Source organism: Dreissena polymorpha, chromosome 13, assembly GCF_020536995.1.
Source record: "Dreissena polymorpha isolate Duluth1 chromosome 13, UMN_Dpol_1.0, whole genome shotgun sequence".
NCBI lineage: Eukaryota > Metazoa > Mollusca > Bivalvia > Myida > Dreissenidae > Dreissena > Dreissena polymorpha.
Genome location: NC_068367.1, coordinates 75,513,023 through 75,536,067, shown reverse-complemented (window position 1 = coordinate 75,536,067; position 23,045 = coordinate 75,513,023). Strand labels below are relative to the sequence as shown.

The 23,045-nt window shown below is 39.7% G+C and overlaps 2 protein-coding genes across 4 annotated transcripts in view; one reads left to right on the top strand and one right to left on the bottom strand.

Annotated features, from left to right (window-relative positions):
* The first annotated feature begins 4,575 nt into the window (after positions 1–4,575).
* On the top strand, positions 4,576–6,160 carry LOC127854789 (uncharacterized). Its single transcript, XM_052389837.1, has 2 exons — positions 4,576–5,149; positions 5,261–6,160. The coding sequence occupies exons 1-2, from the start codon at positions 4,706–4,708 to the stop codon at positions 6,158–6,160; spliced, it is 1,344 nt and encodes a 447-aa protein (XP_052245797.1). The 5' UTR covers positions 4,576–4,705.
* A 5,095-nt stretch (positions 6,161–11,255) lies between these two features.
* Positions 11,256–23,045, bottom strand: part of LOC127856263 (ras-specific guanine nucleotide-releasing factor RalGPS1-like) — a 116,560-nt gene continuing 104,770 nt past the window's right edge. The window contains exons 14-24 of one of the 3 annotated variants that reach the window (XM_052392367.1): positions 22,166–22,335; positions 21,256–21,322; positions 20,196–20,301; positions 19,559–19,651; positions 18,340–18,445; positions 17,315–17,467; positions 16,578–16,673; positions 16,386–16,481; positions 16,194–16,289; positions 14,738–14,829; positions 11,256–14,490 (exon numbers count right to left, since the gene is read on the bottom strand). In XM_052392367.1, the coding sequence (XP_052248327.1) occupies positions 14,461–14,490; positions 14,738–14,829; positions 16,194–16,289; positions 16,386–16,481; positions 16,578–16,673; positions 17,315–17,467; positions 18,340–18,445; positions 19,559–19,651; positions 20,196–20,301; positions 21,256–21,322; positions 22,166–22,335 (1,105 nt within the window). In that variant the 3' untranslated portion in view covers positions 11,256–14,460. The remainder of the gene's footprint in view (positions 14,491–14,737; positions 14,830–16,193; positions 16,290–16,385; positions 16,482–16,577; positions 16,674–17,314; positions 17,468–18,339; positions 18,446–19,558; positions 19,652–20,195; positions 20,302–21,255; positions 21,323–22,165; positions 22,336–23,045) is intronic. The other 2 variants (XM_052392368.1, XM_052392369.1) reach the window with 2 other exon arrangements.

The following is a 23,045-nucleotide window of genomic DNA, read 5'->3' as shown; positions in this document are numbered from 1 at the left end:
AGTCTGAAATTCACAATTTTGACGCCATTGTCGCTATGTCGCGTGACGAGTTTTCATTTGGCTACTTTCGGATCGACCTTGACATTTTTTGCTGAAATTGTAAACATTACTTTCGTTTTCTGAAATCTATTATTTTTTATTAACAACTTACGTCTGGTGGATTATAAAACTTATTTCAGTGTGAATCAGGTAGTTTTTAATAATATTTACTTTGAGTTTGTTTTTACACTACCATTTGTTTACAAAACAAGCCAGAATAATCTAAAATACCGGGAAATGTCATTATGAATTTGAAAACACTTGAGCACATGATATGTTACTAAAAATAGAAATAACGTCATATGACCGTGAAATCTCGGAAGATTCGCATTTCAAGAAAGTCTGTCACATCGCTGTTTTTCTCGATATGTAAGAGCAGAATAGATAAATTTTAAATGTATAATAGTATTTTGTGAAAGAATATATCAGTTTAATGTGAAAAATGTCAATCTTTTCAATAAAGAGGTTGATTTGAGCCAATAACGGCATTTAAAAGCTGTTGTAGTGCCAGTGACATCCGGTGCCATGCCCCCCTGCAGAGTGGTACCCGGCTTGCGTCATTCATGTGACGGGACCATGCTGCATGATGTTGAGCCAATGGGACGGACGTAGATGCCTGATGGGATGACCATGCTCTCTTGCTACCCGGTCCGCGGACGTGTGCAGACGTGTTCCCTGAGGTAAGTATTGCCAGGAGGATAGATGACCTGATGTAAGTATTTCCAGGATGATAAGTGTATAAGCCTGTGACGTAAGTATTAGCCTGTGACGTAGTGTCTTGTCCTGGAGGTTAAGCCTGTGCGTGGGGTAGGTATTCCCAGTAGGATCGGTGGTGCGCAGCCGACGACGACAGCAGACGAGTATCTCCCTCGAAGTGTGTACTGCCGAGGACGACGTCTGCCATCCTGACAAGGTCTACAGTCGATGCTTATGTGAGTGTATTAGTCAAGTGTCGTTGTTAGTAGTTGTTGAAATTGCAGGCAAAACCCACTGAAGAGCTAACCTAAATAAACACCACAATGGTGTCTGGAAGTGGAATTAGTGCAGTCGTGTTTTAACGGTTAGGCTTATTCTTTGCAAAAGTCGGCATCCTGTGTTTAAATTGAACCACGAATCGTATTTAGTTTGTATATTTTTCCAATCCAATTGTACCCGTGTTGCAAGGTGACCACGTGGTCTGACTGCTGAATTTACCTTGTCTGCATTCGAGGTCGCGTGATCATTGGTGCGGAGTAGTTTAAGTGCACTAGCTGACCTGAATGTTTACAATGTTTGCGTCGCTGTTCAAAAGGTAAACAGAGTACGAGAAATCGGGGTTTATGAGCAAGTCCGTCTGTGGCGTAGCTAGAGCAGCGCGGGTTGGGTAGTGTTTTGTTTTGGATTGGTGTAATGGATATGATGAAATAATTGTTTTGTTGCAATTAATATTTAATTGTTTCATTGAATTTTGAAATAAATTAATAGACGTATTTTTTATTGTGCGTGCTGTGTTTCTTCAATTTTTATGTGTACTGTGCTGCATTAGAAATGAGTAGCCGAAATATGTCTCCGGGTCTTGTACGTGTAAATTTCGACCCCCCACAAACGTTGATGTTTAATAGGGAATAGGGCCCAAATTGGCGCGGGTCATCGTCCAACTTAGACAAGGGTCAGGTAACTTAGACCTGGACACCTTGGAGGTACTAATTGGGCGGCCCCTAAGTGAGAGGGAGTTAGACCAGCTGGATTTTGCAGAAAATCCAATGCTTACAGCGGCGTCCCAAGCCAGTGGAACGGAAGAAGAACACCCAAGTAGGTCCAGGGCCCCAGAGCCAATGTTTGTAAGCACGCCATACCTAAACAAGGACCAGATGAAGGCAGAGCTAGCCTCTCAGATATCAGATTTAGAGGCGGACATTACTCGATGGGTGGAGTTCCCGGGAATATGGAGCGATTTCCTTCCCCAGTTTGCAAAGCCTTTGTTCCCCAAGCGTCTGTTGTTTCAGCCAGATCCTGTGGTGGTGACAGGCATGCCGATACCGTTTGATGTTGCATCAAGCGTCCCCGCCCCGCCCCAGTCGTTAGGTTTGTCCCAGATGAGGGCTGGTAGGGCAATCAAGCGACCTAGGCAAAGTAGCCTTTGTCGCTCGGTTACTTCAGAGGCCTCCTCCATGGCCCCTTCAGCGCATAGCCCCTGGCGCGCGGCAGATTACAACGTGCCAGCACAATTTAGAGAGACGTCCGCAGAATATTTGGGACACTTTCGGGCCCCAAGAAGCCCTCCTGCTCCTATTATGCGTCCTTTTCCAACCCATATCAACATGTCTAACAGCCAACCTGTGGTAAGTGGGGTCTCACTGTATAACAACCAACCTTTTGCAAGTGGCGTCTCACTGTATAACAACCAACCTGTTGCAGGTGGCGTCTCACTGTCTAGTAACCAACCTGTTGTAAGTGGCTTCTCAATGCCTAATAACCCAACCGTTGTGAATAGTGTTCCCGTGCAAAGCACCCTTCCAGTGGTAGGTAATCTTATAGCAGCCAGCAATTTACCCATATTAGTTAATACAATTGCACCAAACAACCCAACCGTGGCCCTACCCAACAGTATCCCCGTTCAGATAAGCCTTCCAGTCCCAATAATCCCCACGACCCAGCGGGATCGGGATGTTTTGACCAAGCTACCAAAGAGCCTGCTATTTGATGGGTGCAGCAATTGGTTGTTGTTTAAGAGGAAGTTTGAGCGTTTCGCCAGAATGCAAGAATGGTCTGACGAAGAATGCGGCGATTGTCTTGGTTGGTGTTTAACTGGTAAGGCGGTGGACTTTTATGCATTACTGACCAAAGGAAGGGAGACGTTACCTTACGCCGAGCTTATGCAGCGGCTTCAGGAGCGCTTTGGTACCAGGGAGCTCCCAGCCACCGCGCAGGGTCGTTTTAAGGATGTTCAACAAGAAGTAGGCGAGTCCCTGGACGATTGGTCCGATCGGGTGCTGACGCTGGCAACAACGGCATTTCGTGATCTGCCCTATGCGTACGCCACTGAGCAGGCAGTGACGAAGTTTTGTCACAGTTTGCTTGACAAGGAGGCCGGCAAGCATGTAAGTATGCAGTTACCCACATCGATGGGAGATGCGATGAACATGATGAAGATATATAGCCATGTTCAGTTGGCTTGTGCCGCGGCTCCGATGGATAGCCAAAAGGGTGAGCGAGAAGAGTCGAGGTGTGTTCACGAGGTGAGAAGAGCACCTTCTCCAGGTACGGTAAGTGGGTCGGTGGTCGACAAATTGACCCAGGTGGTCGATCGAATACTAGGTTCTGTGGAGCGATTGTCGAACTATTGTGGGAGCCAGGACGATGATTCCCGCGTCAGACAACCGTTTCAGGTGTTCCGTTCCGATGGAGGCGAGAGATTGTATGGCGAGTATGCGGCCGAAGGTTCCAATGAAGACGGCACCCAAAACCTGGGGTTCAACAAGCAACGCTAGGTAAGGTGTCACGAGGGTACGGGTGGCCGCGGACCACGTGGTATCGGAACCAACATGCCTACGAAAGGGGATCCGACCCAAATGCTTACCATGGGAGCGCTGGGAACCGGCAAAACAACGGGTACCGTAGTGGATACCCAAATTCAAATGTCCGCCCCGAGGGATCGAAGCGAGGCAGGTATGGTTCAAATTGGGGCGAGTATCCCGTAATGGCGAAGCGGGGCATATCGTGTTTGTTTGGTAATTTGGAGCATTTCCGATGTGGTTGTCGTGTGGGCGCCGGGTCTGTCTCCAACAATGAGTCGATACCGCTGTCATTTACCGAGGCTGCTGAGCAGCAGAGTAGACCGGAAGTAGGTCGCGTCAACCAGTTGGGTTCAGCTGCGCAGTTTTGTTTGAAGGTTCAGGTTGGTGACGTAATGGTAGATGCAGTGATTGATTCGGCAGCGGAGGTCAGCCTCATCTCAGATCGGGTCTATAAGGCCATGAAGCAGCCACCTCCAAAGCAGCGTGATGTCAAGCTGTTGATGACAGGAAGGGATGCCTCCATGCAGGGTTTTGTAGTAGGCCCAGTTAAGTTAAAGATTGGTAACCACTGGTATCAGCAGCATTTGAATGTAGCCCCGACAGATGTCGATATGCTACTTGGTTTCGACATTTTGATAAATCCGGGCAGGGCCATCATCAATATGGCAGAGGCCACTATTATTTTTGATGGGCAGGTTTTGAGCCTCGAGGGGGGAAGCCTACAGCATACCGACCACGTGCATGACACAGTTACGTTTGCGTTGCCGACAGCTTCAGAAGTCGTCCGGGATCAACAGATGGTCACCGATGAGTGCGGGACCGTGGGGGTTCTTGTTATGTCGGTACGTTTCGCGTGCAGCGGGTGGCGGTCCAGTCTGGAGTTAGGGCCACCCCGATCGCCGGACATGCAGATCCGGCTGGCGTCACCGCCAGGAGGCAACGATTAGACTGTAGGCGTCGATGATGCGGTTCCGTTGGCGCTACCAACAGTTCACAAAGTTGTCCGTCACATTGGGGTGTGTACCGACATAAGCACTGAAGGAGGCAACGGTGAGACTGGCGGCGTCGGCGGCAGAGAAGACGAGTTCACTGAAGGCATCGATGATGCGATTCCGTTGCAGCTACCAACAGTTTGCGAAGTTGTCCGTCACATTGGGGTGTGCACCGACATGAGCACTGTAAGGGGCAACAGTGAGACAGGCGGCGTCGGTGACGGTGAAGCTACAGCGGAGGGAGAAAACAGTTGCAAGCCGTATCCAGTCCAGCAGGGATCTTCCAGATTGGTTTTTTTTATTTTTATTTTTTGTTATGCTTGGCTTCGTCATCGGTGTTGCGGAGTATTCACTTTCCCATTTCCTTTCAGTATGGACACAAGCTTTGAGATGAATGAGATTCTGCTTCTAAATGATGTGGATGGGTTGGGCCCTCGATCTAACCCAAGTTGGGCGGCACAGATGGACGACGAAGACAGGGCGGAACAGGAGGTTGTCGAGATGGACACTAGCGAGATCGTCCCGATCGCAGCCCTAGAAGAGTCGTCTAGCTACGGGAACTCTGTTGGCATAGTCCTTACAGAGTTGCCCAAGAGACCTGCCGGCATAGTCCCGCAGGAGGTGTCCAGTGTGGGCAACGCAGCCCTAGAAGAGTTGTCTAGCTAGGGGAACTCTGTCGGCATAGTCCTTACAGAGTTGCCCAAGAGACCTGACGGCATAGTCCCGCAGGAGGTGTCCAGTGTGGGCAACGCAGCCCTAGAAGAGTCGTCTAGCTACGGGAACTCTGTCGGCATAGTCCTTACAGAGTTGCCCAAGAGACCTGCCGGCATAGTCCCGCAGGAGGTGTCCAGTGTGGGCAACGCAGCCCTAGAAGAGTCGTCTAGCTACGGGAACTCTGTCGGCATAGTCCTTACAGAGTTGCCCAAGAGACTTGTCGGCATAGTCCCGCAGGAGTTGTCCAGTCTTCGGAGCACGTCAGAAGAGTCGTCTAGCTACGGGAACCCTGTCGGCATAGTCCTTACAGGGTTGCCCAAGAGACCTGTCGGCATAGTCCCACAGGAGTTGTCCAGTTTTCGGAGCACGTCAGAAGAATCGTCTAGCTACGGGAACCCTGTCGGCATAGTCCTTACAGGGTTGCCCAAGAGACCTGTCGGCATAGTCCCACAGGAGTTGTCCAGTTTTCGGAGCACGTCAGAAGAATCGTCTAGCTACGGGAACCCTGTCGGCATAGTCCTTACAGGGTTGCCCAAGAGACCTGTCGGCATAGTCCCACAGGAGTTGTCCAGTCTTCGGAGCACGTCAGAAGAATCGTCTAGCTACGGGAACTCTGTCGGCATAGTCCTAACAGGGTTGCCCAAGAGACCTGTCGGCATAGTCCCACAGGATTTGTCCAGTCGCCGGTTTCCTTCTGGTAACACCCAGAGGAACCAGTTTAGTCATGGCGACTCCTCGGTAAACCGCCAGACCGGTGCGTGCGGTTTCGGAGTCGCCGCGTGTGTACGCCGGAAGATCTCGAAGGATGGATCTCGGGGACCTTTCAGGCGTGGCTCTGAAGGGTGCCGACCCTCAAGTTCTCGCCGTTGGGAGAGGTCCCAGCGTTGGAAATTAGGTAAGTGTCTGAGCGAGCGGTGAGGGCCTGAGGTAATTATCTAGTTAAAGGGCGGGGGTGGGTACCTTTAATAGTTCTCTGTTTTTCTTGTGTTATTTTAGTTGTGTTTCGCTCCATTTAGTGTCAGTGAAGTGTAAATTAATTATGTGTCAAACAATTCTGTTGATAGAATCGATGTGTTTGATTAACCAGGCACGTGTCCACTTATTCGATTAGTCCCTTATTGGCCTCGCCCAACAGTCTATTGTTTGGTTATTATTAAGTAACTTTGAATACATTATTAGACTGGTTACTCTTGGTCTCCGTGACAACGCAGGGTTGATTTCACTATCATGACATCCGGCAACTGATACCGTTTTTCTGTTCTTGTTTCTCTGAGTGGGAGTGGAGATGTTTGGGTAAAACGTTTGTGGGTTATAACATTACGTTTCAGCATATAAATTCAAAACTTGGCATGCTCTTTAATTACACCATGCTCATTAATTTCACATGTATATCATACCAAACTTTATATTTCGTTGTTTCCTTTCCTAAGTTATTGATGCTATGTGTACGGACGTGATTTCACAATCCCATGTGCATGAACATGTACTTTTTCTCTTTTGAGTATTGTTCTTTTTCTCTAATTCAATAAGCTTAGGCATGTTTGTTCGTTAAGTACGGCAATAATTTCATGACGATTCCCGATCGGAAGTGGGTATGAGCACATAGTCGTAAGAGCACTTGAATACGTGTGTTCGCCCATGAACACATAGTAAGGTTAACTAAATCTCCGCGATATGACCTAATATGTGTTTAAACAGCAAACAATATCCAACAAACGAATGAATTGTCAAACATAGTATTTGCACTGATGTGGCTCTGTAATTTATGTTTGAAAAGTTTATTGAATATGCAAAATGAGAAAGCATGCAGAAGAGCGAATATCACAGTTGTGATACGGCTATTATGCTGTTTATATACCATAGTCGCTACAACGTTTACAAATGGCAGGTTCGAAATAATTCGTTTTCTTTACACTCATGATCGCGTTGAAAGTTAATTATACACGTTTTGATTCGCAATTTATTTACTGAATCACGACAAATGTCAAATACAATACAAAAAATGCATAGTTGTTTCATTGATCTATAAACATATAATGGATTGAATATAACTGATTTAAAATTAACGTTTTCAAACTATTATTAAATCTTTTCCCAGAATATGCTGTCCTATTTATAGCTGAGCTTCCTATACCTTTATCAATGATAATCAGCGAGGTATGCCGATTAGAAAAATCGAGCTATCTCAATCGGACTGGCTCGGTCTTTTACATAGGTTGCCATTGTGAAGAATTTTTCATGATATGATAACTTAGACGATGCTTCGCAGCATCGTCAAAAAACACTATAATTGTTGAAGTGTTGTTGTTAAATAGTAGAAATGCAAGCATTATAGACATATTAACATTTATATTAATTATTATTATTATTTCGTACTTGTACTGATGGTGTGTTTTCACGCGAGTGTAATACGCCTGGTGTCGTAATGGGTACACGTCGCCTCGCTGAATACTGGGGGGGGGGGGGGGTAGTTGGCGACAGGGCTAGGCATTTAGAATACTCTTATCAGATCCAGCTGTGAGCTCGTTCAGCCCACTTTTATTTATATTTCTCTGAATAACCACTCATGGACATGTCATCGTTGTATATTATGCCATTATGAGATGTAAATTGTTGCATGTCAGGAACTGTGGGAAACTAATGCATGTCAGGAACCGTGGGAAACTGTTACATGTCACCCAACGTGGTGGTAATTATTATTTAGATAAGTTTTTTAGTGAAATTTTAGTGTAACTGTTCACAGCTGAAGGCTGTCCATGGCTAAAGCTTTGTGGATTTACTGGCTGGGCGAGCCCAATAATCTCTCGGCATGAGACTGTGAACGGCAAAATAAGTCAATACTAAACTGTTAGCGTTTATTTCAGACCAGGGGTCACTGACATTTTATGGAGGGTATTACACTTTAATTGGGGTATGCATGCATATTAAAATATTTTTGGTGGTCGTACGAAAACCAGCCAATGGGTTAAATTAGTTGTGGTCTATCTAGGGTTGAGGCCCCCATTCTGCGCACGTTGTGGCGTGCCTGTAGTTTTGAAACAATTAGGTTGTCCCGACTTTGGGGAGTCCGGGCACGGTCTTAGATCCGCTAGGTCGTTGCGTCTAGGCGTACTTCGCATGGCGAAGGCGCCCTCCTTGCTTACGAAAGGGGCATTGGGGTCCGAGAGATAGTCAATATACTTCCTCGGGGTGCATGGGACGGCTTGGGTGCAGCGGCTTTAGAGTACGTTGCATGGCGAAGGCGCCCTCCTTGCTTACGAAAGGGGCATTGGGGTCCGAGAGATAGTCAATATACTTCCTCGGGTGCAACGGGACGTCTGTGGCGGACTGACTATGACATTCGGTGGGACGATTCCTTTGTGAGTAGGGGGTCGTCCCAAAAAGAGAAAAAAGAGGAGAGTGTAGTGCCAGTGACATCCGGTGCCACGCCCCCCTGCAGAGTGGTACCCGGCTTGCGTCATTCATGTGACGGGACCATGCTGCATGATGTGGAGCCAATGGGATGGACGCAGATGCCTGATGGGATGACCATGCTCTCTTGCTACCCGGTCCGCGGACGTGTGCAGACGTGTTCCCTGAGGTAAGTATTGCCAGGAGGATAGATGCCCTGATGTAAGTATTTCCAGGAGGATAAGTGTATTAGCCTGTGACGTAAGTATTAGCCTGTGACTTAGTGTCTTGCCCTGGAGGTTTAGCCTGTGCGTGGGGTAGGTATTCCCAGTAGGATCGGTGGTGTGCAGCCGACGACGACAGCAGACGAGTATTTCCCTCGAAGTGTGAACTGCCAAGCCAGGACGTCGTCTGCCATCCTGACAAGGTGTGCAGTCGATGCTCATGTGAGTGTATTAGTAAAGTGTCGTTGTTAGTAGTTGCTGAAATTGCAGGCAAAACCCACTGAAGAGCTAACCTAAATAAACACCACACTGTTTTGGACCGGTCTTTGTTACCTGTCAACTTTTCGGGAATTTCTGGTTGACTTTCCTATTGGGGTCAGTCCATAACTATAATGTCGCGCCAGTCAAAAATCATAAAAAGCGACATTTAAAATTATGGAAGTAACAAGAATCTATTGTTTATATGCAGTAGCGGCCACACTAAACACTACCAGAACAGGCTAGATTCGCCGCACTTTACCGGTACGCAGTTGTTTACCACTAATCGACAAAGCGGGGGTTTGGGGCGGTAGCCCGCGATTCTAAGGAAATGTATACATGTAGATGTTGGAAATATATCTGCCTTTGATTTATTGTAATCCATATTTGCGTTTATTAATGTAAATATGTTTCTTTGCACTTTGTTTTTGTTCATTTTTTTTATAAATAGAGATTATTATGTGAGTTTTGGATAAAGATCAAGTTTATCATGCGAGGCTTAGAACCGATGTAGCGCGAGGCTTGCCGAGCGCTATCATGGTTCGTGCCGAGCATGATAAACTTGATCTTTATTCAAAACTCACATAATATTCTATTTATCCTACTATTTCCTCACAAATTTTCACGAAGAACTGTCAAATATGGCATTTTTTGACGATTTAGTTTTTTCGTAGTTGACAAAAACAGATTCTCAGATTCATTTGAGAAATGTTTGGAAAAACCCATATCTGATCTAAAAATAGCGATAGTATAAAGCTCATGTTGATACGATCCTTGTTATACGATTGGTTTTCATCTGGTAATAGGATAAAGTTCAGTTTTTCTGAAAAACTTCGTATGGTAATGATGCTTGCAATATTAAGTCTTTTATGTTTACATTCTACTAACATCTGTACACATTATGACAAATTATTTTGTATTTCATTCCAACATTATGCCCATTGTTTTTTCAGTTTCGAATATGTTTTCTTTTTCTATTGATACTAATGTATTACTCGTTCAATTATGAAAACCTAGTCATTATAATACTTATTGACAATACGACATACAATTTAAGTTCTTCTTGTTCTTCATTTTTATTTGTTGATACATTAAAGTATATTATCTTATTATTACTCACTTCCTCCATTAACATGGTCGCTTCATTCCATCTCCTTTCCCTGCTCGCATCCATTACAATATCAACGCCGTATATCTTTTTAAAGATATTTCTTGTTTTAACTGTTAACACTTGAGCAGATAAAGTTGATTTGTTCAAAAGATAAAACAAATAAATGACTTGTCAAGACAGACCTCTTTCGGAAATTGGCAAATGCCTGTGTACAAATATTTCACCTTTATTTCATAGTGCCACATGAATAACCTACCTTTCACAAAATATTTGAGGTAACTTAAGTTTGAATTACAATTAAAACGTTTGAGAAATAAGGTCAATTGAATTTTTTACTGACTGTTCATATGCGGAAAACCAATGTTTTCACTGAGGTCTGAATACTAGTAACAACTAAAGCTGTTGTTATGCTTTAAAAGGGATACAGCGGATTTCAGAAAAAGGATTATCTATTTCTGCTACTGATTATGGACAGATGTAATCTCAAATTAGTTGAGCAATTTAGAAAAAATGTTACAAATGCATACATGCGCGTTCTTTGCAATAAATGTATCCCGGAAAAAGCAACTTTTTGGAAAAACCCACTAATCTAATGGTACAAATAAACATGACCTATCTATAATCCTTTCAAAGTCACACACCGTATAAACCGTTATTATTTAAAGGAAGCTATGATTGGATGATATAATGGACCAGCGTTGTTTGTACCAGAGTGATCAGTGGGTTTTTCTAAACTCATGCTTTCCCGGGATCAGTCTATTGAATACCTGCGGCAAAAACACGGAATAGTAGAACGCAATCCATATCTAAGCAATATGACAAAGAAATATTGAGTAGTTTAGCCTATATACTTGAATAATCAAGCAACACATCCGAGCATGGTGAAAACATCTAGACTGTAGTATACACTGGCTCTTGTAGGACAGAACCGTTTTAATTGTTTTGACAATACTTCCTGTTTTCCTTTAGTTATTGCAAAGCTGGTGAAGTATTGATAGAATCATGCATTAATAAACAACATAACGAGTACTTTGGTAATATTATTTTATTTTTTATGAATTGCAAAAACTCGGCTTATGGCTATGAACGTACGGAGGAAAATACATGAACAAGAAAGTTATGCCACCCATAGAAAATAAAAATGTTACATAGTTGACATCGTAAAATATATAACAACAAGTTCTATATTCCTTCAAGAATTGTTACAAAAGACGTTAACATGTATTCTATACTTTTATACAATTTTAATATATGCATTATGCTTGTAAAATATTTGGTTACTTAACTATTTAAGTCAATTAAAATTACAGGTTGGGCAAACAACATACAGATAATACTTTTACATGATTCTGCCTTCTACACATTGTAGAACATCAACCAACCCGAACCCTAGTAATTGATGCAATATTACCTGTTGTGAAATAATAGATAATAACAGCATTTATTAATTTGCACAAATAAACAGTGTTTTGTCGGCTTAAAGTTTTAAACGGAAACTTTTGATAAGCGTACAAAGGCACAATAAAAAGTTAAATGTAAAAGAATGTTGACACTATATGGACATTTTTACTTTAACATACTAACAAATCCAAATCCCAAGAAAAATATGACAAATTAATATAATAATTTTTCGAAAACAAAAAACCCCTATATTTCACTATTATAATTTCAAAATTGGAATGCCTTTTTAGACACACAAATTAAAGACATTTGCACAAAAACATGACATGCAATGAGCAAAGTTTCCAAACTATACAGAAGAAAGAATGTTGGATGATTCTAGAAGGAAATGACCATAATTTCTAAAGTAATAATGGAATCACACATTGTTGTGTCAATACCTTTTATAACGACTATTTTGACTACAAAAAAAAGACAAATGTAGCAATTATTGCTCAAAGCATACAAGAAATATTGCAGAGATATGAGTTAACACTTAACGAAGCTAAATAGTACAAAGAAGAAGATACAAGAAATAAATACAATTTTCATTCTTCAAAATGAATACCCTGTTTAACTAGTGATTTAATGAGTACAGGCATAATGGCAATACAAACCTTATGGGGTCATGTTTCCCAATGCTATGACAGTGGATCACAAACTATTTTTTTAACCGACCAATATTAACGCAATTCAATTTGTTTATAAAAATTGTTTACGTGTAAAAACATTTTTGCAAAAATCACTTGTTTTGGTATGGCATTTAGAAGTCTTGAGGAGTGAAGTGCCATAAAACTCTATGAAGTTTTCAAATTGAAAGATAACAGCATGATAAACTTATGAGCAATTGGGAATTATACCCCGTTTCAATGACCTGTCACTAGCAGCAGGATTTGACACTGGAGTGTCTATGTGCATCTTTACTTGTCATATATATGTATACCTGTCCATGGTGTGACAATAAGCTTATTGAGTGGAAAGAACAACATTACCTTCTGTTCTCTTACTGGAAGTTATGGATACAAGAATAATTTATTTGGGGTATGTTCTAAACAAAGAAAAGACATGTTTCTGAAGAAAAATACCCATCATTTAATTTTAGGCCAAAAGTAAACACTTTTTGGTTTTCATGAATTATTCAGCTTTGTAATAATATACAAATTTGCACAACATTTAAACATATAATAGTAATAGTGCCTGGTGTCAACAGTTTCCAAGTATCTAACTTAAACAGTTGTTATAGAAAACACTACATCAGCTGAAATTAACTTATCAGTGGTGAATAATTTACATGAAATAAACACTAATCCATATTTTGGCATGACTATTTAAATTAAATTAACAGCATAATAATTGCATAACCAACACCTGTTATCAATAACAAAACCATTCAGAATAAAATGCATAAAACATGATTGTCACTAACATATCAAAGTATAAAATATTCTTAAAAAACACAAAGTTTTTCAAGTTAATAATAAGTATTATGCATGGTACTCAGAATTCATTAAATAACAATGTAAATCAATATTTCCGTATTTTACAAATAATGCTTTCTGTTAAATCTCTTTAAAGTCCATGTTATTAAAACTGACAACGTTTTCAAGTGTATTTTTTCAGTTGCACAATTGTTTCTATCTTTTCATATAGTCACTTGATTTTTCAACAGCCGAAAAAAAAAATTAACAATCAAGAAATACTTGGAATGGCTAAATGCAACCTTCCCTATCACACTGACAGATGATACACAACGCAATTTTTTCATGAAAGGAGGTCAAAGAATTTAACTGAAAGAAAGGATCCATCTTAGAAAAACAACACACAAAATATGCCAATATTAAAAGCTTGAAATTTTCTCAGTTCAAGCACCTAGGAGCAGCTTAATTTGACATCCATGCCTAACAATATTATCAACATTATTGTCACAAATATTTCAGTCACACAAACATTGAAGCACATATATAGCAAAATTTAACCTAAGCATTATATTGCACATCTCATAAAATAAGGTTTAATGTTGGCTTACAAACAATAAAGCACCGAAAGTGTTGTTTTTTTACATATTTTATGGCTGATAATCATTGTACTTCATTTTGTATGACTTCAAACAACAAATCAGCAACAGGGTTTGAAACATGTATCATTGTTCAGATGTTCAAAGCCTTTAACACACAGGTATGTTCAGCTTCAATCTGAAACTGAACAGTTCAAATTAAAACCAAGGATACACAAATATTGCTACCCCATATTGATTCTCTTCAAATACTGGCCTTTTGTTTACAAAAAACATAACCTGCCATCAATTACTTTCATTTCCACAAATGCACATGTGTTACAACAGAAACCCTACAAGAAAATTGCTTCAAGTTTGGTAGGAGGGGGTGGAATTGTAAAGTTCCATAATCTCAAAACATGCCTTAAAATCTCAAAATGATTATAGGACCATGTCAGTACCCAATAAATGTTGGGAATTTGATACTGTTCATTCACCTAGCTTATCACAGGATCTCTTCTGACCAATCAGTGTTGAGAGTTGATAGTCCAATAAACTCTTCCGACTTATCAGAATTGAGAGCTATGACCACATGATCACTTCTGACCAATTAGTGTTGAGAGAGTTATAATCACATCATCTCTTCTGACCAATCACTGTTGAGAATTATGATCAAATGATCTTTTCAGACCAATCAGTGTTGAGAGCTATGATCACACGATCTCTTCTGACCTATCAGTATTGAGAATTGTAAGTCCATATCACAGTGAAGCAGTGCTGGAAATCTCGACTTTACAGTTTTTCAGTCAAATGACATCAGATTTGAGGGTGCCTGAAAATATAAAGCAATTAAAAATACAGTCCCAACAAAAAGTTCTTTTGACAATTAAATGTTTGACAACTTTCAACATCTGGTAATATTTTTGAAGAGTAACATTACTGTGATGAATAACAAAAGATTGTTTTTAAATTTTCCACTTAAAAAATGACATATCATCGCGCTAACACATTAATTTGTAAAATTATTAGTTTTTTTTCCAGAAATCATCAATCAATAAAAGCCTTGAGAAGAAGCATACTTTTAACTGGAACTTTTTGGAAGCTTCACTAAGGTGTCTGCACCATGTAAGGGCCATAGCTTGTGTGCCTGCCCGGAACTTGTACACGTTTCCTGAAAAAAATACAACAATACAGTTTGTACATAGAGTTATATTAATATACATCTGTTGGCTTTTGTGTAAGGACATTTTTTTCAAGTGCACCATATGGCAACAGTTTGTATTGTGCAATGTGATATTCCCCAAGTTGTGCACTGTGATATTCCCCTCGTACATTACCCCTTGGTTTAAACTTCTCATTCTTTAAGGGACTTGTTTACAGTTTGGAAAAATTACGATTTCAATTTCATTGTAAAACAGAATTATGCATTACTTATAATTCATCATTAAATTCAAGAGCCTGCATGACACAGTTGTAGAAAATCAGCATTCTTTTTCCAGAGGTCCCTGGGTTAAATCCTGGAGAAGGCAATAATAGAACATTGAATAATAATTTTACTGAACATTATGTTTAGTGTCAATAGTAGATCTAAATATTAAATAGCAGCATTAATATTATAAACTATTGGGTCATTGCTTGTATTATTGTAAAAGGATTTCAGAAATGTATTGTTGGTTCATTTTTGGGGTAAATGGCAGTGCAAACCCATATTAAATAAGTTCAATAACTAAAGGTCATAAGATTGTGAAGGGAGATATTTTGTAACTGTATATTTTGTATAGTTTTAAGCTCTTGAAATATTAAAATATTTCAAATGTATATGAAAATATGTTAACACATGTATATTTATGTATTAATTAATTATCTTTACACGTATGTAACATGCTTGTATTTATGTTTGTAATATTTTCCTTTTTAAATACAATTTCGCACACACAAAATATATTTTAAATTGTTACTTTTTGCTTTTTCAGTTAACTGAAATGCATCAGGCTGCGCATGGTTGTGTCCCATTATTAATAATTAATTGAAAGTAAATGGAGATAATTTGTTACCTTTTGCTGAGTCATACCTTTTGCTGAGTCAGTCAGTTGGTATGCATCTGGCTGCACTGGGTTGTCCCTAATGACTAAAAACTAATTAACAGTAAAGGGAGAAAATTTGTTACCTTTTGCTACATCGGTTTGCTGGAATGCATCAGGCTGATGGGAGTTGTCTCCCATGACTATTAGTAAATTGACAGTAAAGGGAGATAATTTGTTACATTTTGCTGTGTCGGTCAGCTGGGAGGGTTGTCTCCCATTACTAATAATAAATTGACAGTATAGGTAGATAATGTATTACCTTTTGCTGCGTCAGTCAGCTGGAATGCATCAGGCTGATGGGGGTTGTCTCCCGTTACTAATAATAAATTGACAGTAAAGGTAGATAATGTATTACCTTTTGCTGCGTCAGTCAGCTGGAATGCATCAGGCTGATGGGGGTTGTCTCCCGTTACTAATAATAAATTGACAGTAAAGGTAGATAATGTATTACCTTTTGCTGCGTCAGTCAGCTGGAATGCATCAGGCTGATGGGGGTTGTCTCCCGTAACTAATAATAAATTGACAGTAAAGGTAGATAATGTATTACCTTTTGCTGCGTCAGTCAGCTGGAATGCATCAGGCTGATGGGGGTTGTCTCCCGTTACTAATAATAAATTGACAGTAAAGGGAGATAATGTATGACCTTTTGCTGCGTCAGTCAGCTGGAATGCATCAGGCTGATGGGGGTTGTCTCCCGTAACTAATAATAAATTGACAGTAAAGGTAGATAATGTATTACCTTTTGCTGCATCAGTCAGCTGGAATGCATCAGGCTGATGAGGGTTGTCTCCCATTACTAATAATAAATTGACAGTCAAGGTAGATAATGTATTACCTTTTGCTGCGTCAGTCAGCTGGAATGCATCAGGCTGATGGGGGTTGTCTCCCGTAACTAATAATAAATTGACAGTAAAGGGAGATAATGTATTACCTTTTGCTGCGTCAGTCAGCTGGAATGCATCAGGCTGATGAGGGTTGTCTCCCATTACTAATAATAAATAGACAGTCAAGGTAGATAATGTATTACCTTTTGCTGCGTCAGTCAGCTGGAATGCATCAGGCTGATGGGGGTTGTCTCCCGTAACTAATAATAAATTGACAGTAAAGGTAGATAATGTATTACCTTTTGCTGCGTCAGTCAGCTGGAATGCATCAGGCTGATGGGGGTTGTCTCCAGTAACTAATAATAAATTGACAGTAAAGGTAGATAATGTATTACCTTTTGCTGCGTCAGTCAGCTGGAATGCATCAGGCTGATGACAGTAAAGTTAGATAATGTATTACCTTTTGCTGCGTCAGTCAGCTGAAATGCATCAGGCTGATGGGGGTTGTCTCCCGTAACTAATAATAAATTGACAGTAAAGGTAGATAATGTATTACCTTTTGCTGCGTCAGTCAGCTGGAATGCATCAGGCTGATGGGGGTTGTCTCCCGTAACTAATAATAAATTGACAGTAAAGGTAGATAATGTATTACCTTTTGCTGCGTCAGTAAGCTGGAATGCATCAGGCTGATGGGGGTTGTCTCCCGTAACTAATAATAAATTGACAGTAAAGGTAGATAATGTATTACCTTTTGCTGCGTCAGTCAGCTGGAATGCATCAGGCTGATGAGGGTTGTCTCCCATTACTAATAATAAATTGACAGTCAAGGTAGATAATGTATTACCTTTTGCTGCGTCAGTCAGTTGGAATGCATCAGGCTGATGGGGGTTGTCTCCCGTAACTAATAATAAATTGACAGTAAAGGTAGATAATGTATTACCTTTTGCTGCGTCAGTCAGCTGGAATGCATCAGGCTGATGGGGGTTGTCTCCCGTTACTAATAATAAATTGACAGTAAAGGTAGATAATGTATTACCTTTTGCTGCGTCAGTCAGCTGGAATGCATCAGGCTGATGGGGGTTGTCTCCCGTTACTAATAATAAATTGACAGTAAAGGTAGATAATGTATTACCTTTTGCTGCGTCAGTCAGCTGGAATGCATCAGGCTGATGACAGTAAAGTTAGATAATGTATTACCTTTTGCTGCGTCAGTCAGCTGAAATGCATCAGGCTGATGGGGGTTGTCTCCCGTAACTAATAATAAATTGACAGTAAAGGTAGATAATGTATTACCTTTTGCTGCGTCAGTCAGCTGGAATGCATCAGGCTGATGGGGGTTGTCTCCCGTAACTAATAATAAATTGACAGTAAAGGTAGATAATGTATTACCTTTTGCTGCGTCAGTAAGCTGGAATGCATCAGGCTGATGGGGGTTGTCTCCCGTAACTAATAATAAATTGACAGTAAAGGTAGATAATGTATTACCTTTTGCTGCGTCAGTCAGCTGGAATGCATCAGGCTGATGAGGGTTGTCTCCCATTACTAATAATAAATTGACAGTCAAGGTAGATAATGTATTACCTTTTGCTGCGTCAGTCAGTTGGAATGCATCAGGCTGATGGGGGTTGTCTCCCGTAACTAATAATAAATTGACAGTAAAGGTAGATAATGTATTACCTTTTGCTGCGTCAGTCAGCTGGAATGCATCAGGCTGATGGGGGTTGTCTCCCGTAACTAATAATAAATTGACAGTAAAGGTAGATAATGTATTACCTTTTGCTGCGTCAGTCAGTTGGAATGCATCAGGCTGATGAGGGTTGTCGCCCAGCACTACCACCCAACCAACAACTGACGTCATTTTTGACGGGTTGGTCTTAAACTGAAAATATTCAACAGACAAGCTGCAAATTATATCAATACTTTGTTTAAAGCAGTAGAGACACAACATTTAAGGCATTATAATACATCTTACATATAGACATGTATTTTCAAAACAGTGGTCTCTTAAAACTTATCCTGTATATATGAATGCATTGACAAAATAATAACCCATGGTATACAGTAAACATGAGCAGTATAGTGACATCTTGTGTTATTTTTTTTAAACAAAGACAGACACACGCACACATTAAGGGTTAGATGGAATACCAGGTAAGTTTTGAATAAAGATATGTTAAATTGATCTCCATCAACACCTGTTAAAAAGTTTTTCAATGCTTGTTCAATAATAAAAACCTGTATCCTTTATATGATATGTTAACTAGTACTTTATTAAATGTTTTTATTTCTAAGAGGAGGACTTAATGAGCAGCTTGAAACAAATAGCTAATGAATTATATGTGGAGCATTTATATGAATTTGTTACCACAAGCAAATTCGTTGAATTGATATCCCCCGCCATTATACTTCTGGACACAAGATATGGCTCTGGACACACAAAAAAAGCATTTTTTCAAAATACAATAGGCCAAAACTCCGTTATTATTCGATGGTGTATAATGCCATTTGGCGTGCATCATCCTCTTATCCATATACATACTCATACCACGTTTCAATGTAATCCGCCAAAAGCACTTCCAAGATATGGCGCTGGACACAAAATTGTCGGACGGACGGAAAGACAGACGGACGGACAACGCCAAAACAATATCCCTCAGCATATGGCGGGGGATAATAACCCTAGAACTGGATTTCCATTTTAGTGAACAGAATACAGTAATCAACAAATAAAAACCTCACTAGTATGGCGGTAAAAACAAATCCTTTCAATATCACATGCATAAATAAGCCAGCTTTTTTAAATGGGTTTCTCCAGTCAAGTTGAATCTTATAATAGTGTAAGTACAGATATTTCAACACAAACTTTTGGCTACATTGTCTGTTCCCATCTTGGCCATGCAAATAAGCTTCAAGCTTAGAAATTTGAACTTAAAAAACCTACTGTCTAGACATCAACCATCTAATCGCTTTTACACATATGCTTTCTACTTACATTATGGCGCTGTGAGCCCCTCAGATCTTTGGCAGGATAGTAGAGAATGTTGGTGCCCCAAAGGGCTACCCAGTACCTTGACCATGGAGTCACCTGAAAAATGGGATCAGTAATAGTTGAAGATAAAACAAAAGTACTTGAGTTTCCTTCTGTGAAAATGAGGCTTAATCATTAATGCATGTACATAAAGTGTCGTCCCAGACTAGCTGGTAAGGTACACACAGACTTATTAGAGACAACAACACTTTCTTTGATCAAAGGAAATCTCTTCTTAAAGCCTAAATCCGGTTTAGGCGGAAAGTGTTGTCCCTTATAATTGATGCAATTATGTGAAAAATCATTCTTGATATAAAGGTATTTTCTATCTATATTTCCAAAATATTTTTTCTAGCCATTTTCAAACATACATTTCAGACTGCCAAGCATACAAACTAAAGTTTATGAATAAAAGCTAAATAATTTATTGTACACATAAGAATATAATGCAAATACTTGGAGAAAATGGAAGACTAAGTTAATGGGAGAATAAGTTAGTTCTTTAGATCTCCCCTACAGTACTGGCTCTACCCAGCAAACAATCTCATTCTGATAAGCATAAGGCTTTCAATGCAATCAAGCTTAAATAAACTAAACTTACTGCAGGCTTACGACCCTCCTTTAGCACCGTTTTCCGTTTCACACAACCCTGACACGTGAAGCTCTGCTGGAAGTCTTTCTCTGAATACTCCGTGACACGCTGAGAGCTGTACAGGAAAATACACTCAAGCTGTAATCTGCGTATTGATAGGTATAAAACAAGACATATTGTAAAATAAGTCTGTGCATGTACATGTCTTCACTATTTTAAGCAGTATTTCTAGTCTTCTGGTATTTGTTGCCATAGCAACCAGAATTCTTGACATAGGAACAAAATGGAATGATGTGCATAATCTCCATATTGCCAACTGTCCATATTTCAAGTTTCATGAAAAAATATGAAGAACTTTTAAAGTTATTGCAGGATCCAGAAAAGTGTCACAGACTGACGGACACACAGAGCGCAGACCATAAGTCCCCTCCTGTGAAACTGGTAGGGGACAATAAAATGATTGAAGCAGGAAAATAAAAAAATAATCTCAATCAATCAATAAAACTTTTGTTTGTTTGCTTTGTTGGATTTTTCAAAGTTTTCAACATTATTTAAGTCATACATGTATTATAGCCTTTAGTTAACCAATTCAAAGTTTTCCTGGGTAATAGTGTTTCACAGGACTAAGAGAAGATTCTCAAGCCAATAACTGACAACGGCCCTACGTTTGGAAAACCTTGGTAATTGACAGGCACAAACAAGGCAGACCACTTTTATTTCCAATGGTAGTTTTTTCTTCAAATAATAAAAGTTGATATAGAATGAGATTCTTGGAATGTTTGTAATAGGTCAGTTCTCCCAGTTTGTAGCAAATTTTTTTTTTGCTCAATTCAGGTCAGTTAATTTACGGAAACTTATTCAGAAAAAGCTCAGCCTAGTTTGAGGAAAAAAAAAAAAGTAACTTTATCTGAACCTGAATAGAGAAAATAAAATTGTACGCGTTTAATAATGGATAATTATTTATATGGAACAATACATAATTGAACGCGTAAAAAAAGCACACTTTTATTCTTTTTTATCTGATGATTTATCAAAAATTAAACTTAACGTTTAGTGTAGTGTAACCTACTGGTCATTTATCCAGAAGTTTTCTGGCTCAATAGAACTGGTTTCGGATGGATCTTCACTTTCTCCTGCTGATAAAAGAAACAAAAAAACCCAAATCATTTCAAATTGAAATTCCTGTCAAATTTAGCGCACAAGGACATTAATTTTTGTTTTATTGTACTTTATGTTCCAAATTTCTTTCATGGTTGTAATAATGAACAGTTTGTATGATATATTTTTTTCTTTTTTACTTTTAGTGTAGTTTCAAACAATGGTAGTGCTGTGCATTTCTTTGTTAATGTCATCTTTGTGTTAAAACATAGTTACATACATACATTTACTTATATCATTTGTAATCTGTTTCGTTTTTTAATAGTTCACTATTTTAGATGCATTAGTGACTTAATACGTGTCATCCCAGATTGGGAACCATCCTTTCTGCCTATACTGGATTTCTTTTAGTTTCAGGAAATACTTCCTTTAAATATGCTGTTTGCAAAAACCATTGTCAATTTGCTTCTTATGGGGGAAGGGTTTAACCTTTTCCCGCTTAGAAGCAAAGAGAAAATGTCTACATGCGACCAGCATAAAGCCAACAAAGCCTGCCAGTAATGCTGTTTGCTGCTTGTAGAGATTTGAGGCTTGGATATGATGCCTTTAAAACATAAATCTAGTGAGAAAGGTCTTTAATCTAATTCAATTTCGTCGAAGGGACTACACACACGTCAGATCATAAACCAAAGTCTTAAATACTTATGTTTACAGATTCCAGCATTTGATGTCACAACTCCTTTGAAGCTTGTTTTCAAGGACAGATAAATCAACCTCAGGTCTGCTTACGTTTAGCTATATAACAGCACTTCAGCATTGGAGACTTTATACTCCATAACAGATGGCTCTCAAAAACAGATAATAAACCTGAATAAACATACGTTTAGAGATGGACCCATCGCTAGATGCACACGACGATTCCTCAAGTACGCTATCATCCAGCAGGTGACGCACACCGTTCAGGTACGGGGCGGTGGACCTTGTGGTCGGGAGACTGTTGGCTCGCTCCACATTCGCGCTCGTACAGCTGAGGAAACTGGGGCAAGAAAAACTACAAATAAAGAACATGAAAACACCAGGTTACTGCGCATGCAGTCCAATTAAGGCACACTAATATTGAAACAAAAATATGGTTTAAGATGCAATTCATGCAAGCAAAAATGATATCTGATAAATAATAATATTTGAACAAAAAATATGGAAGCAAAAATTTGAGATGATTTATTTTCAAAGTTCAACCAACTTTGTATACTTATAGTTAAGGTTTTAGTGTTGTTATTACAAAATAAACAAATTGAATTTTAACCCTGTTCTTGGAAAACCAGGCCTAATGCATGTGTGTTAAGTATTGCTCCAGATTAGCCTATGAAGACTGCAGGGACGCCACTTTCTGCTTTTACGGAAATTTCCATTAAAAGGAAGTCTCTTCTTAATGAGTCTAGGCCGAAAGTGTTGTTCAAAATTAGCTGCACAGGCTAATCTCGGACCAAACTTCACGCACATGCATTAAGACCCTTTTTTCTAGAGCGATGCTCATTTAAATTGACATGAACCAGGTATCCAGCTAGCACTTAAAGTGGATTTTTTTTACACATAATAATCACACTTGGCAACTATAACGAAAGGAACAAAGTAAAGGTTCTCCTGATAAAGAACACCACACATCAATCAAATTACAAGCAAAAAGTGATCACTGCACAAAGATTGAATTAAGATTTTTAAAGAAAGTGTTAAAGATTTGTTTTATATTAATACCAAAAT